Genomic DNA, 15,768 nt, shown 5'->3' on the forward strand with positions numbered 1-15,768 from the left:
AATGGTTTTGAGCCAGAGGGAGCCTGGAATGATTCACAAACAGAAGGTTTTTAGTTGTGCAACTCAGAACTAATTTAGCTTCACATCCCTTCCCTATATGCATTACTGCTGAATCACATTTTTGAAAAATAATCTTTAAAATCCCACGTTGAAAGGCTGGAATCCTTCAGAAGTCAAGGCTGTGGAGTCCTGGCAATCCTGATTTGGGCTAAGTGCTTCATATTTTACTGGATCCCCAGATAGCAAGGAAAAGAGGGGACAAGTGGCAGTCACACTGCATTGGGAGGAGTGACAGAATCCATCCCAGATGAGATGGAAAGCCTTGGAATGCTTAGAAAAACAGCAGAGAGTTTAGCTGAGCTGCTGGGTTTGAGCACTGGCACAAATTGGGTTTTGTTCACAAAACCTCTGTGGTTGGGCATCAGGAATGGGAGTTTTGGTGTGTTTGGTTTATGTGCTGATGAGCTGCTGTGAGTGATGGGAGCTGGATAATGGAATTAGGGATATTCCTGGAGCATGGGCTTTCCCTTGGGGCTTAAAGGAGTTTTTATTTGTGTGCATTGCACTGGCTCTGGCTTCCCTCACCTTTAACATCCAGAGAATCGTTTACAAGTTGTTCATGTAGAGAAGAGCATTTTCCTGGTGGGTGTCTCTGCTGAACACTCAGGAATCCTGGAAGTGACAGGAGGATTTGCTCACTCTCCTTGGCCAGCTTGGAAGGAGCAGCATCAGTCCCTAGACCAAACAATTCCTTATTTTATAGGTGTATCCTAAATTTAATTGTAGTATATTTCTTTCCTTACAAAGATTTTCTTTATGGTGTTTTTCATAATGGACCTACTCATCAAATAACTCCCACTGAATTCTGTTTCTGCTCAGTGAACATTTGTGGAAATACTGGGAATACTTTTCCCAGAGAGAGATATTGAAATCTGTTATTGTCTTTGCTACAAAGTCTGCTTTGTAGAAATACTGGAAATACTTTTCCCACCAAGAAATTGAAATCTGCCATTGTCTTTGCTTTTGCCTGGACTTTGACCAGTGTGCAGAGCTGCACCTATAAAATGTTTCTCTCAACAGGTCAGACACTTTTCCAGCACTTGGCAGTAAATCCCACCCTGCAAAAGGATCCCCAGCAAGGAGCAGAGAGCCAGAGGTGGCAGAGCCTCACTCCAGCACAGGTGTGTTCTGTCACTACACACCAGAGTGACCCCCTGACGTGGCTGTTCTCCCTTGGTCAGTGATCTCACATCCCTTCAGCACTAAAAAAGGCAATTTCTGGGTGCTCTGGGGCCAAAGTGGGGTTTGAGGGTGCTCAGGTGAGGAGCTCCAGGCTCCTCATTGGGAATGGAGGTGAAGTGGTGAATGGAGGTAAATTCCCAATTTCCTACTGGGAATGGAGGTGAAGTGGTGCTGGTGTGTTTTACCCTCCCAGGGCAGTGCAGATCCCTGAAATGGGCAGGAACCCATTGTTGGTGATTATTTGTGTTGAATCAGTTTGGATTCTGCTGAGTGGAGGAAAGGAACTGAGGGATTTCTGTCCACAGGATTAGCAAATGGGATTGCTGAGGAGCAGCAGAGCCAGAGAGCAAATCCTGCACAAGCAGAGCAGGAGCTGCTGTGGTCACTGAGTTCGCATTCCTTGAATGGAAACCTTTGTGAGGAATTCACCTTCAGTGTAAAAATGAGCAGCACATTAATTTGGCTTATTGAGGCAGTTAATTAATGCCAGCTCTGGCCCTGCTGGGAGTGAAGAGCTGACAGCCTGCTGCTGCTAGAGCCATGGAATCACAGGGTGGCTTGGCTTGGAAGGGACCTTGAGAGTCATCCAGTCCTCAGGGGACACCTTCCACTGTCCCAGGCTGCTCCAATGTCCAACCTGGCCTTGGACACTGCCAGGGATCCAGGGGCAGCCACAGCTTCTCAACCACCCACCACAACCCAACCCAACCCCACCCCCCCCCCACTGGGAAGCCATTCCCTGTGTCCTGTCCCTCCAGCCCTTGTCCCCAGTCCCTCTGCAGCTCTCCTGGAGCTCCTTCAGGCCCTGGCAGGAACTCTGAGCTCTCCCTGGATCCTTCCCTTCTCCAGGGGAACATTCCCAGCTCTCCCAGCCTGGCTCCAGGCTCCTGGCAGTGGGATATGAGCATAACTTCATATGAGTACTCAATAAATCCTGTTGACTTCAGGATTCTTTTCCTGGTTCAGGAAAGGGATCAGTTCAGGTGTGGGGTGGCATTTTACAAGGATTAAATATGTCCCAAAGCATAACCAATCTGATTTACTTTAAGTGCTTTTTGTGCTTTCAGGCCCTGCAGAGTCAGTTTGTGCACCGAAGAACGACATGGGTTTCACATCTGAAGATGTAGTTGTTGTTGGTAAAGGTATTGCAGACCCTAAATCATCCCCTGTATCTCTTTGGGTTATGAAATGAGGGAAGTTGTGCCTTTGCAGAGTGGGAAAAGAACAAATAGATCTGCTTAGATTAACCATGGTTTAGATTGTTCACAATCCCCAGTTTAATGGAAGAATTACATGGAATGTCTAGCCAGGAACTGCAACACTATCTCATCCATGGCATCCCTGGAATGAGATGGTTTGAATTCCCTTCATCCCAAAGCAGTCTGTGACCCCCTGATCTCCACTGCAGGTGTTTTTGGGAGCCCTCCTGGCCGAGCCCACAGCAAGTCCCTGTCCTGTGTGGCCAATGGGGATCACCAGGCTGGCAGGGAGGGAGCTGAGCCATCCCCAGGGAGAAACTTCCAGCCCAGCAGAGCTTCCCACTGCCCTGCAGACAGCGAGAGAGAGGTAAGAACTGCCCAGCTTGGGGACATCTCAGCCTCTTTTGTGGCACTGAATCCACACTCACAGCCTGGGAGCTGGGTTGGAACAGCCAAAGCCATCCAGCTGCTGCTCCTGATTTTCCTTCTGTTCCACCTGGTGTTTGATAATGGCAAAGCTGTGCCAGGAGCTTCCCACCTAACTCACAAATCCCTGGGAAAGGGCTGCAGGGAGGGGTAGAGCTGGAAAATGCCCTCCCTGACTCCCAGAGCACATGCAGAAGTGGAAGGAGGGATTGGCTGGGTTGGATCACATCTTGTTTTCCCCAGGGATGAACTAATCCAGCTCCATTCAGAAGTTTTTCTTAAAAACCTACCTGAATATGTGCTCATCACCTGGTCTCCTGAGTGGTGCTGTGTGTTAAATAGTATTTACAGATGTAAATGGAGCAAGATTTATCTGAGTGAAGTGTGATGTAAAGTCAAAAAAATTGAAATTAAACTTTCTGCAAGTCTTTTAAATAACATTTAAAGAATACTAAAACTTGAAGTTACTTATTAACAATGTCTTAATTTTCTGATTTCCACTGAAGATGCGAACCCTTAAAGGGATCAAATTCAAAGGAGTAAATGGAATAAATTTATTAAATGTTGCTGACTTTTCCTGAGGCACAAAAGTGTCATAAACACATGTGAGAGAAGGGTCAGATCAGAGAAAATCCTGATTTTTCCAGGCTGGCCTTGGCCAGCATCAGGAACTGGGGAATCAATTCCAGGGTAACTTGTGCATGATTTTTTTATTTTTTTTTTGCAGATCAAAGTGACCTTGTCAAAATCTGCTCAGGAGAAGTTGAGGAGGAGGAGAAAAGAAGACAAAGAACACAACCACAAAGAGCAGCAGGAAGTCAAAGACTTGGAAGGGAAGGAAGAAAACTCTTGGGAAAGGATTAGACTGAGTACAAGTGAACCAGAGAAACTCACAGCAGAAAGTGAGGATGAGGGTTTGTCTTAAATGAATATTCCCTGTTCAGTGCTGCTGAAATGGAAATTAAGGCTGGAAATACTGGTTTTTATCTTGGTTCGAATGGGTTTTATTGTCATTTGGACATTTCTTTCATTTCTAGGGTTTAGTTTCTGTGGGGATTTATTGGCATCACCAAGAAATGGATCTTTGTCCTTAGACAATGTGGCCTTGAACCCTTCTGTGAAGAGAACATCCAGCTTGAAGAGGTCCAAGTGTTCATCCTTGCTAGATTCTGGTAAGATATTTGGGTGGGTGGAGTGGGACAGTCCCAAAATACAATTTATTTCTGCAGTGGGCAGTCCTGAGGTGCTCTGGGAGATCAATATTGTGGGGCTGGGGCTGCAGGGGATTCAATTCATCATTGTTCATCTAGAATCTGTTAGATAGATTCATGAAACATCAGAGGGTTTTTGTTTGATCAGGATCTAAAATGAGACAGTGCATTAACAGCAAATTGACTCCCTTCTGTCCCCAAAAACCCTTTTCTGGATACATTTTGGCACTGAGATGCCTTTAAATAAGCAGTAGAAAAATGTGGAGAGTAGAAGCTCCAACTGATGGTGCTTAAAGGTCTCCAGAATTGCTCAAGTGGATCTTTAAGATTTCTGATGTTGGGTTTTTAGCACTTCTGTTTTTACATTAAACAACCACTACATTTGTGTTTTTGACTCTTAAAAGTGAAGGTTGACAATTGAATTTACATGAATGGAACTCGGATGGATTGAGGATTCCCCATCCCTGGCAGTGTCCAAGGCCAGGCTGGACATTGGGCTTGGAGCAGCCTGGGACAGTGGGAGGTGTCCCTGCCATGGCTGGGGTGGCACTGGATGGGATTTAACATCCCTTCCAACCCAAACCCTTCTGGGATTCTGTGTCCTTTGGAAAACTTGCTTCCTGTAGCAGCATTTTGCAGCTCCCCTGTTCCATTCCCTGCCTGTGGCTGGTGGAGCTCTGCAGAGCTGCTGATTGAGGCATCAAACACACAATCTCCACAATGGTATGGCAAAGACACTTTATTACAAAAATCCAGAGTTGTTAAACTGTTAGTTTGTTCTGAGTTTCCACACTTGTGAGAACAACTGTGCTTAACCAACACCACAGAGCAGGACAGGAACAGCATCAGGTGTGACCAACCACAGCCCCACTGTGAGCACTGATTGTTCTAATCATTGTTTTACAGTTCTGGGACTTGTTTGTCACCTCTGGTTCAGCTGAGTCATTCCCAGAATGCTTTTCTAGTTAGCCAAAGGAACAGCAGTGAGCCAGGATTTCACAAGGGCAGCAAGAGCCTCACTTTGCAAGGCCTTTCTGCTTTGCAGCAGCTGATCGTTGTCCCCATGTCCCTGGCTGTGCTGGTGGATCTCCAGAGCTGCTGATGTTTTCCCCTGTGCTGGTGGAGCTCTGATGTTTGTCCCTTGTCCCTGGCTGTGCTGGTGGAGCTCTGCAGAGCTGCTGAGGTTGTCCCCTGTGCTGCTGGAGCTCTGATGTTGTCCCCTGTCCCTGCAGAGGAGCTGTGCCTGGCCCCTCGGGGTCGCTGCCGGGAGCCGCTGGTGACGCAGAGCCCGGAGGTGTTGGACCCCTCAGAGCTGCAGCCTTTCCCCAAACCTGACACAGCACTGGCAGAGGCTCTGGCACTGCTGGCTGACCAGGACTGGTGAGTGCACAGGGGCTGGGCAGGGGAACACTCTGTAAAACACAGCAAAATGGGTGTAATGGCAAAAAGAGTGAGGGGCATGAGTGAGGGGGGAGGAAAATGGGGGGATTCTTTCAAATTTGAGATGAAATGAACTTTGTAAATTAGAGCTGAGAGCTGGGCCTTCAGAGACTTGGAGAGTCTGAGTTCAAGGACTTCTGGGGAAGTCCCACCAACACCTTCCTGGTGCTTTGTGTGGAATAGAAGCATCCATTTGGTGCTCCCTGGCTTTGGGATGTGCTTACAGAGCTGCTGCCTTCGGTTTGGGGAAGGAAATTGATTCTTTAATTGCCACTGGTGCAAGCTGGGAGCAGAACTGTGGGACACAGCTGAGAGGTGGTTGTGCTGAAACATCCCCAGGAACAGACAGAATTGCTTGGAAAGAATTTCCTACATTACTTCTTCCCTGTGAGGGTTTGAGGCACAGAATTTCCAGAGAAGCTGTGGTGCCCCTGGATCCCTGGCAGTGTCCAAGGCCAGGTTGGACATTGGGCTTGGAGCAGCCTGGGACAGTGGGAGGTGTCCCTGCCATGGCACTGGGTGGAATGGGATGGGATTTAAGGTTTCTTTCATCCCAAACCCTTCTGGGATTATTTCTCATTGCTTTCTTTTACTGTCTTATTTGTTTGCTATTTGATTCCTTAGAATTCTGCACTTTAATATTTGCAAACAAATGGAATTTAAATATTATATTTTTTACACAGGGAGAAGAAAATTGAAGGTCTGAACTTTGTCAGGTGCTTGTCAGCCTACCATGCCCCTATTCTGACTGCAAAGCTCCACGAAACAACTTTGGCTGTGGCTCAAGAGGTTAAATTTTCCTATCAAAATATTCCACTGGCTCTCTATGTGTGTATATATGTATTTTATAGCTCTCTGCAGTGATTTATGCTCACCTGTGGTGAGTTTTCCTCTGCTGGGCAGTCTCAAGGATGATTTGAGACTCAGACTGAGAAAATGTAGATTGTAACTGTATAACATTTTTATGAGTGTGTATTTTAATTCTCACCCATTGTGAATCAAAGTTAGAAATTTATTTCTCAGTTGCTTGTAATGTTACTTAAAAAATGACAAAGGGAAAACATGAATATTTATTTTAAAGTCTATTTGATCAACATTATTCATTGTTTTTTGGGTTTTTCCTGTGTGCAGGTCAAGAATTTACGCTCAGGTGTTTCTCGAGCTGCTGTGGTCTGTTTAGGGGATTTGTTCACCCACCTGAAAAAGAGCATGGATCAAGAACTAGATAATGCAGTAAAAGTCCTTTTGCACAAAGCTGGGGAATCCAACACTTTTATAAGGGAAGAGGTAGACAAGGCACTGAAGGCCATGGTTAATAATGTGACTCCAGCACGTGCACTTTGTTCTCTTATAAATGGAGGGCAAAGGTAATTCCTATAAAGACTTTATAAAGAATATTGTCAATAGAGTACATTTATCAAATGTAGGCTTTTTAACATCCAATCAAAGTACAGCAGACAGAAATTTGAAAATCCAGTAAATCAGCTCTGCTAAATCTCTACCCAGGGCAATGTTTGTTGACAATAATTAAATTAAAGCCCCTCTGTTCTTCCTGTGCATTATGAAAGAAGTTGGCTGTTAATTTTGGAGCTTGGTGTATTTTCTGGCTGTTCTGCACCACTTCAGTTATTGTATTTGCTGTTCCTGTGGTGTTTTTAGGGCACTGCTGTTTTGCTTTGCCTGGTAAAGCTGTCAGCATGTTCTTCTCCTCCTTTGCTCTGCAATCAGTTCCTGCCTTGCCCAGTTTTCAGCACTCCTTTTATTTAGAAAACTGATTTATAGCTTACAATTCTTTAGCTGCATCTATCTTGCTTGGTGTCCTGTTCCTCTCTAGGCTGAGCCTCTGTGTTTGCATTAATTTCCTTCTCAGTGCTGGTGGCCATTCTTTTCTGGAGTTAATTCCTGTCTTTCCCTGGCCCTGTTCAGTCTGTTTGCCTTTTCCATCCTCATCCACTGCTCACCACATCTGAGCAGCACCTCCTGGTGCTTCCTCTCTCCTCTGCCACCTTTCTGGTGACATTTCCCAGGTTACATTTCCCTTTGTGACACATTTCAGGTGCTCCATTTCAAATTTCCTCTCAGATTTCCAAATCCTCACAGTTAGTCTTGACTCAAAATGTTGTCTTTTGTTTCCTGGGAAGCTGATTGTTGTGGGATGTATGGGTTCTGTCTCCTGACAGCTGTACTGCAGTTTTTCTGGTGTTTAAACTGGAAAGCTGAAATCAGCCTTGGGATTTCCATTCTGTATGAATTATTGGGATTTAAACTTGGGATGGTTGCTGCTGGATCCCTGGAAGTGTCCAGGGCCAGGTTGGACACTGGGGCTTGGAGCAGGGATAATAGAAGGTGTCCCTTCCCATGGGTTTATGGTCCCTCCCAGCCCCAACCAGGCTGATTCCATGATTTTGTGCATTTAGGAGCAGCAGGCAGTAGCTGCCCATGGCTCTAATTCAGCAGCCAGGGGAAGTGCCCTGTTTGGCTTCTCCCTTCTTGGCCCTCCTGCTCAGAATTGTCTTATCAGACCTTCCCTGACACATTCCAACTCACCTGCTGAGGGGTTTTCTTGATCTGTAAGGGTTTACCCTCTCCAATTTGTAAATTTTAATAAGTTTTCTGATATCTCAAGGCATGAGAATTGAGCTGTGGGGCTGAATACAGCATCTGAGCACAGATTAATCTGTTCACAGCTAAGAAGCTTTCCTAACTCACAGAGTGCAGTGTGTTGGTCATGGATAACACATCAGGCACAGTCTAAAGGTGCAGTTTGCCTAAGCCTGGCTGCAGGAAACTCTGGCCATGCCAGCAGGAAAGCTCCTGGAGCAGCTTCAGCTCCAGAGGCTGTGACCAGGAATGTGGGAATTACCTCTCAAAGGGGAGATTTGTGCCTCAGCAGGAAGTGAAAAGGGGTGTTTGACACACCTGCAATTCCACAAGGGATGCTCTGTCTCAGTGGGGCTGATACAGAGAGTTGCTTAAATTCACCACAAGATAAACCTTCAATTATGGTGTCATTTCAAATTCATCAAACCTCTGAAAATGTACCTGCTTTCTGCTCAACTCCTTTCAACCTGCTGTGATCATGACTATTAATGCTGGCAGCCCTGACTAGACAGAACTGCTGATTCTTCATCAGCTCCAAAGTTTGGGTTGACTTTACCCACAAGAATAATTCCAGTGGGAGGTGTCTTTGCCCATGGCAGGGGTTGGAATGAGATGAGCTTTAAGGTCCCTGCCAACCCAATCCAGTCTGGGATTCTGTGAGCAGATAAGTGATCCAAGAACACAGTTCCAGACAAAGAGTGATTTTACTTCAGGAAATTTAAAGTCCTGTTTCTTATCTGTAGGAGCTGTGTTTAACTCTAAGGTATTATGTTCACACAAATGCTTTCCAGCTGTTCCCATGAGCAGCAGCATTCCTGGGAAGCAGAAGCTTGTTTGCTTCATGGAGTGAGGTCTCTCAGCCTCACATTTCTGTTTTCCCCTTGAAAGTGCAGCAGGAGTTACAAACTGTCCTCAAAGTAGGGTTTTTAATCCAAATATAAAATTGGAGATGTTAGAATTTGCAGGATTGTGTTCCTGAACACAAGTGGGATCAGCAGGGGCAGCAGCATTTAGATAAAAGGGTCATCTTGCTGCTGAGTTTGAAAGCTGATTGTGGCTGTTCTGTCCTTTCCATCAGCACAGGTGGTTATTTTGTACAAAACAGGGATCATGAGACTCCTGCAGGATCTTTAGAAGTCAATTAAAAACTGCTTAATGCAATTTTATGATGATATAAAGTGCCTGGGATGTCTCTGAGCACAGGGACTGGTTTTACTTAGAGCTCATTGAAAGAACAGTCATGTGCTTTGTCAGATAAAATCAGGAAGGAAATCTGAAGGAAAACTAGAAATGAAATTGGAAAACCTCCCTGCCTGTATCCAAAAAGAATCATTGTAGTGGAAGGGGGCAGAACGAGATGGGCTTGAAGGTCCCTTCTGACCTGAGCCATCCAGGATTCTGTGATCCCCTGGGTGTGTTTGCTAGGGCAGGTGGGTGCTGGGAGCAGCTCCTGCAGGGCTGTCCCTCAGCACAGTTTCCCTCCGCAGCCACCTGCACTCAGCCGTGAGGAGGTGCACAGCTCAGCACCTCGGGGACATCGTGGAGCGCATGGGACCTGAGCGCATCCTGGGCGGGGCCAAGGCCGTGGCTGATCGCCTCCTCCCGGCCATAGCCAGGTTCGCCCAGGACAGCTCCCAGCAGACACGGTGAGTATCCCTGCAGGGAGCAATTCCAGCTGGATGTGCCTCTGGGGTGTGCCCTGCATGGCAGGATTGTTTAGCTTGGAAAACAGCCTGGGGATCGTTAAGGCCTGGAGCAATGTGGGATGGTGGGATGTGTCCTTGTGCTTGTGGAATGGGGTGAGATTTAGGGTCATTTCCAAACCAACCTTTGAGTCCAACGTTATCCCAGCAGTGCCAGGGCTGCTAGGACAGTGGATGTGGCAGGAATCACCTGGATACCTCCTGGCTCACAGCTGGTGCTCTGCTGGGCACAGAGGACATGCAGCCACCCAGGGAATGCTGGCTCTGGGATCCACTTGGATCTGATCCATGGCTCTGGCTGACAAGGCTGGAGCATCCTGGTTAAAGCCAGTGGAAGTGGAAGGGTGTTCTAATTAATTTGCTCAGTTAATTAAATAGTGATCCTTGAGCACATCCTCTGGGGGAGAATGGAAAGGGATCTGGTTACTCATGTCAGCAGCAATCTTAGAACCATGGAATCACTGAGGTTGGAAAAGACCTCCAATAACAGTGACTGGGGACTCCAAACCTCCCTGGGCAGCCCCGGGAATTTCTTTTCCATGGAGAAATTCCTGCTGCTGTGCACCCTGCCCCTCCCTTGGCCAGCCTGAGGCTGTTCCCTCTCCTGCTGTCCCTGTTCCCTGGAGCACAGCCTGACCCCCCGGCTGTCCCCTCCTGGCAGCAGCTGTGCAGAGCCACAAGGTCCCCCTGAGCTCCTTTGCTCCAGGCTCAGCTCCTTCCCAGCTCCCTCAGCCTCTCCTGGGGCTCCAGACCCTTCCCTACCTTTCCATTTTGGAATCACACCCCAGTGATGACCCAGTGACAAAGCCACTCCCAGTTTGTGGATGTGCTGCTGCTCTCCCCTGCAGGTACTACGGGAGGAGGATGCTCTTCAGCATGATGGCTCATCCTGATTTTGATAAAACCCTGGAGAAGTTTGTGCCAGCCAGGGATTTGCCTTACATTAAGGAAACTGTTGGCAGCCTACGAGAGAAGGTGTGTGGGGAATCTCTCCTTTAACACCTGGTGGTGTTAAATGGTGGAGGTGGAGGTGTCCTGGGGGCTGTTGGGTGTGGACAATCTCCAGCACTGCAGCCACGTTAATTCCCAATTCCCCATCACAATTGTGATTCTCTTGTTCCATGAATTCTTCTGTGCCTTTGTGCAGGGCTTGGGGGAGATGCCATTGGATACACCCTCAGCCAAAGGAAAGCGTTCCCAGACTGGAAACGTTGGACATCTGAGGTCATCCTCTACTTGCAGAGATGCTCCCAACATCCAGGACAGGTAATGATCTCCAGTGGTTATCCTGTGAGGAGCCTGGCCAAGGAGAGGGAGCAGAAACAGCCACACAGGGCTGTGAAAATCAAACAGACCTCAAGGAAAAGGAAAGTGGTGACCTGTTCCAGAGAAACTCTTTTATAGAGTGACTGCTTGTATTAAAATGGCTTTGGGCATTTTGAAGTTAATTTGTCTATTGACCATCTGTGAAATCTGTGAAATTCCAGTACAAAAACCACCTGGAATTCACAGTATGGAATCACAGAGTCATGGAATGGTTTGGATTAGGAGGGACCTTACAGCTTATCCTGTTCCCACCCCTGCCATGGGCAGGGACACCTTCCACTCTCCCAGATTGTTCCAAACCCTGTCCAGCCTGGCCTTGGGCATTTCCAGGGATGCAGGGGCACCACAGCTTCTCTGGGCAATGTAGATCCAATGGATTCATGTCAGCATCTCACAATAAAAACAGTTCTAGTTGGAGCCAGAGCACAAATTACCTATTTGGGCAAATCTCTGGACACCAAGGAATTAGTTAGACCCTGACTGGGGATGCTGACTGGTTTAGATCAATCTCTGACCATTTTTAGTTTTGTTTTATCTTCTTACAGGTCTCACATTGACCTTTATTAGGTCTTGAAGATACAGTAACAATTTTTGGGCTCAGATGGATATGGATACAATGACATTATGGATTACCCCAGGACATCTCACCCTTTATTCCATATCATCTGATTGATGCTCAAATTAATACATTTGAACTGTAAACACACATATCTATACACATGTAGCTATAACTATATACACCTACAATTATTGCAGTGGTCACTGCCCATCCCCAGGATATGGACAGAGGCTCCATACAGCTGATTCCATTTCCTGCTGCTCCTGTAGGATCCCTCAGGGAAGAGAGTGTGTCCTTCCCACCCTCTGGTAGCTGTGTCACCTTGTGTCACCTTGACACCTCAGCAGTGCCACCTTGTCTTGGTTTGAGACAGTTTGAAGAGGTGGGCACTCTGAAATGAGCAACCTCCCCTTGATTCCATCAATCCCTTTCCACCACTAAGGGACAAGTAGATTGTAGTGAAAAAATAAGATTTATCAACAAACAGAATGCCAACAGGCACAGGGGGAAAAATGTAAATAACTGCTAGATAGCAAAGTGGTAAATCTCATGAACTCCACAGGAACAAGGAGAGACCCAAAATGCTGGAAATGCCAGAAATGCCCATTGCTGGCAGGGATGGCCTTGGGTTTTCAGACAAAGGGACAAGCTGGTGTCAGATCCCTCTTGGGAAGGGAGGAGCCTCACAGAGCAGTTCCAGCAGCAGCTGAAGGCTCCACAGCTCAGCCAGGGTTAACCTGCTCCCCAGAGCAGGGCAGGCAGGGCCAGGCCAGAGAAAACTCGGGGTTTTCTCTCCCTGGCTGTGGGACCCACAGTGGGATGCTCTGCTCCTGCTGGGATTCCTGTACTGCAGCCTGGCACCTGCAGAATTCACCCTTCAGGCAGCTCAGAGCTGCTCACTGCAGTCCCTCTGAGCTGAGGGAAAATCCAGAAATTAAAAAAGAATGCAGAAAGGGAAGAAAAAGACCACATTTGCCTGAGCAAAGACCAAACAGCCAACATCACATGGGGAAATGCCATAAAGTGCCTGGATGGGGGGATTTTGAAAACAAACTCAGACAGGGTACCTGGATGAGATAGATCTGGAGTAAAAGAATATTATGACTCTGTCTGGATGGTCTGTAAATACTTACCTGGACAGAGAAGTGATTCCATAGGTTTTAAAATTCTTTCCAGGACTCTCTAATAAAATCAGGTGCAGCAGGAAATTTGCTTCTAAATATTCTAGGAAGAGCTGTTAGGTTTCCACCTCAGCATGGCATGTTGCTGAGGTAGCACCTGGTCTGGGCTCAGTCTTTAGAGCACTTCGAGAATAAAGAATTAAAGTACTTTGAGAATAAAGAATTAAACTACAGTAAGTTTTGTGGGGGGTTTTGATCCACTGATGTGAGGGAAGTTCCCAGTTGTTACTGGTCAAAAAACCAGCTGCATTTGGAGCAGAATGGATGTAAGACTTTGGGAACAGTTACTGTCAGGTGAATTCTTTTTAAATCGTCATGTCTAAGGTGAAAGTTTTCTGGTATTTGCATTTAGATGAGAAGAGAATGTCAGGGATGAGCCTCCTGGAATAACATTTCCCTTTCCCACAGGGACACCACAGAGGCCCAGGAAGCCCCAAGGAGAGCAGCTCCTCGCAGTGCAGTGGAAAGTGAGGAATATGTTAGAGACATTATAGGGTTGCTGAATGCCAAAGATTTCCGGGAGAGAATCAGTGGCATCAAGCAGCTGCAGTCAGACACGGAGAGCAACCCAGCCTTGGTGGTCACCAACATTGTCAAGGTAACTCCAGCAAAAGGGTGGAATTCAAAAGGGTTCAGAGCTGGGTCACCAAGTTTTCTGATAAAAATACTGGTCCTTCTTGGAATGAGGATGATTAACAAAGAGCATGGAGGAGGAGGGGGGGTCTGAGACATGAAGGGAGTAAAGGGAATAGGAGGGAAAATATGGACTTTTTCACTCAGAGAGGGCAGCTTTGGACTGCAGCCCAGAGAAGCTGTGGCTGCCCCTGGATCCCTGGCAGTGTCCAAGGCCAGGTTGGACATTGGGGTTGGAGCAGCCTGGGACAGTGGGAGGTGTCCCTGCCATGGCAGGGGTGGAATGGGATAGGATTTAACATCCCTTCCCATCCAAACCAGTCTGGATTCCATGATTTTTGGAATCCTGTGTGCTGTTTTTCATGCCACTCTTGGGTGAATACCCAATTGTTGGAATAGTTGTAAAAAAAGCAGAAGGCTTTAATCAGGAGCTGAAAGGCTGTCTCTGAAGGGGAGTTGCAAGTTTTTTGTGGGGGCGAATGTGAGGAAAGTATTAATATAAAGCCCAGGATGAAGATCCTGCTAATAGGAAAGGAGGCTCTCTAGGAGAAAAATGTGTAATTTAAAAATAGGTGTAAATTAAAGATAGACACAATGAAAGGAAACCCAAGCTTGTCCTCCAGCTGTGTCTCTGTGTGGAATGATGAAATCTGCTGTGGAACTTCCTGGGATCCAAACTCTGAATAGGTCTGAAACCTTTCAAACATTCCCTGTGCTGAACAAAGCCATGTCTCCCTAAAAATCCTGGCTTGCAGGAAATAGGAGTCATAGTGAGAGTTACTGTGCCTGGAGTCCATAGCACAGGAGGGATTCAGATCACATCAGGTGAGAGATGGTTGAATAATGCACAGTGTTAAAATAGCAAATATTGCTTGAGTTGCTAAAAAAATGCTATTTGCACATCCCAGAGTGGTTTGGGCTGGAAGGACCTTACAGCCCATCTATTTCCAGCTCCTGGAGATATCAGAGCCATCTTTTGCCAAGACAGACAATTATAGTGTGACATTAAAGCAGGTGATGTGGTTTGCACCTCCAGCATTAATTCCCAATTCCATGAGTGCTGTTTGGATGCTTTCCCAGATCTTTGATGCTTTCAAGGCTCGCTTACATGAGTCCAACAGCAAGGTGAACCTGGCGGCTTTGGAGGCCTTGCACAAGATGATTCCACTGCTCAAAGACAATTTATCACCTGTGATCAACATCTTAATTCCTGCCATAGTGGACAACAACCTCAACTCCAAAAATCCAGGGATTTATGCTGCTGCCACCAACGTTATCGAGGCTCTGTGTCAACACTTAGGTAAGTGATTTACTCTCTCTTCATTTGAAACAGTTTTAATTGTGGTGATTAAGTTCCGAATGGAAAGTGTTACTCTTTCCAAGAGTTTCACAGAGTTGTTACACTGTGTAAAGATTTTTATTTTCAAATATGGGTTTAGTCTCAGCCTTTTTAAAGTGCACAGATCATCCTGATACTGCCCAGTAGTGGTTTGGTTATTTTTCCATAGCAGGTTTTGTGTGGTGAAGGTGCACAGGGTGCCCAGAGAAGCTGGGAGCACTCTGGGATAGTGGAAGGTGTCCCTGATGATGGCAGGGGGTGGAATGGGATGAGTTTTAAGATTCTTCCAACACAAACCATTCCAGGATTCTTTTAAGAAGAGTTTTTTATGCCTTTAAGCCTTTAAATTTATCACTGTGGTTTCTGAAGTTCATATAAGTAAGGTTCTTATTTTCATTTTCCCATTTTGTGTTTATTTCCAGCTAATTTAATGTCCCATTTAAGAACTCAACATTTTTTGCTCTTTGCTTTTAGACAACTCCCTGCTGCTGCAGCCATTCTGCACAAAAGCCCAGTTCCTGAGTGGAAAAGCAAAGCAGGACCTGACAGAAAAGCTGGCTGGTAAAGTGCTGCTCTCCTTTGCTTGTCTGGTTGGTTGGGTTCCACCTTAATTAGGGAAATTAATTGCAAGGTGGAGGTGGCTCTGTACCCTCCCTTCTGTCTCAGGAGGTTGTGCAGCAGTTGTCACATGTCAGCTCTTTAATGAAAATTAAGGCTATTGCTGACAAAACAAAGGAGTATTATTAGTAGTAGTAGTAGTATTTAGTCAGATGAGGATTTATAAATACCTGTAATTTATAAATATTTATAAATACTTTAAGGATTTAATTTAAATACCTTATATATTTAAATATCTTAATGATTAAGATACATAAATTGTTTAAGCATGTATTAATATGGGACACCTT

General features: G+C 46.2%; 1 protein-coding gene across 8 annotated transcripts in view; it reads left to right on the top strand.

Moving 5' to 3' along the window:
- TOGARAM1 (TOG array regulator of axonemal microtubules 1) overlaps window positions 1-15,768 on the top strand; it is a 30,620-nt gene that overhangs the window by 12,470 nt on the left and 2,382 nt on the right. For 7 of the 8 annotated variants that reach the window (XR_014852366.1, XR_014852368.1, XR_014852367.1 and 4 more), the window contains exons 7-20: window positions 1,081-1,181; window positions 2,310-2,384; window positions 2,651-2,808; window positions 3,595-3,769; window positions 3,905-4,039; window positions 5,311-5,458; window positions 6,202-6,307; window positions 6,650-6,885; window positions 9,607-9,765; window positions 10,671-10,797; window positions 10,970-11,088; window positions 13,297-13,486; window positions 14,602-14,821; window positions 15,335-15,421. Coding sequence is in view for 5 of the 8 variants with exons in the window: in XM_085060877.1 (XP_084917003.1) it covers window positions 1,081-1,181; window positions 2,310-2,384; window positions 2,651-2,808; window positions 3,595-3,769; window positions 3,905-4,039; window positions 5,311-5,458; window positions 6,202-6,307; window positions 6,650-6,885; window positions 9,607-9,765; window positions 10,671-10,797; window positions 10,970-11,088; window positions 13,297-13,486; window positions 14,602-14,821; window positions 15,335-15,421 (2,036 nt within the window). In the remaining 3 variants the exon portion in view is untranslated. The remainder of the gene's footprint in view (window positions 1-1,080; window positions 1,182-2,309; window positions 2,385-2,650; window positions 2,809-3,594; window positions 3,770-3,904; window positions 4,040-5,310; window positions 5,459-6,201; window positions 6,308-6,649; window positions 6,886-9,606; window positions 9,766-10,670; window positions 10,798-10,969; window positions 11,089-13,296; window positions 13,487-14,601; window positions 14,822-15,334; window positions 15,422-15,768) is intronic. The other variant, XM_085060881.1, reaches the window with a different exon arrangement.

Source organism: Lichenostomus cassidix, chromosome 5, assembly GCF_008360975.1.
Source record: "Lichenostomus cassidix isolate B80296 chromosome 5, HeHo_3.0, whole genome shotgun sequence".
Classification (NCBI taxonomy): Eukaryota; Metazoa; Chordata; class Aves; order Passeriformes; family Meliphagidae; genus Lichenostomus; species Lichenostomus cassidix.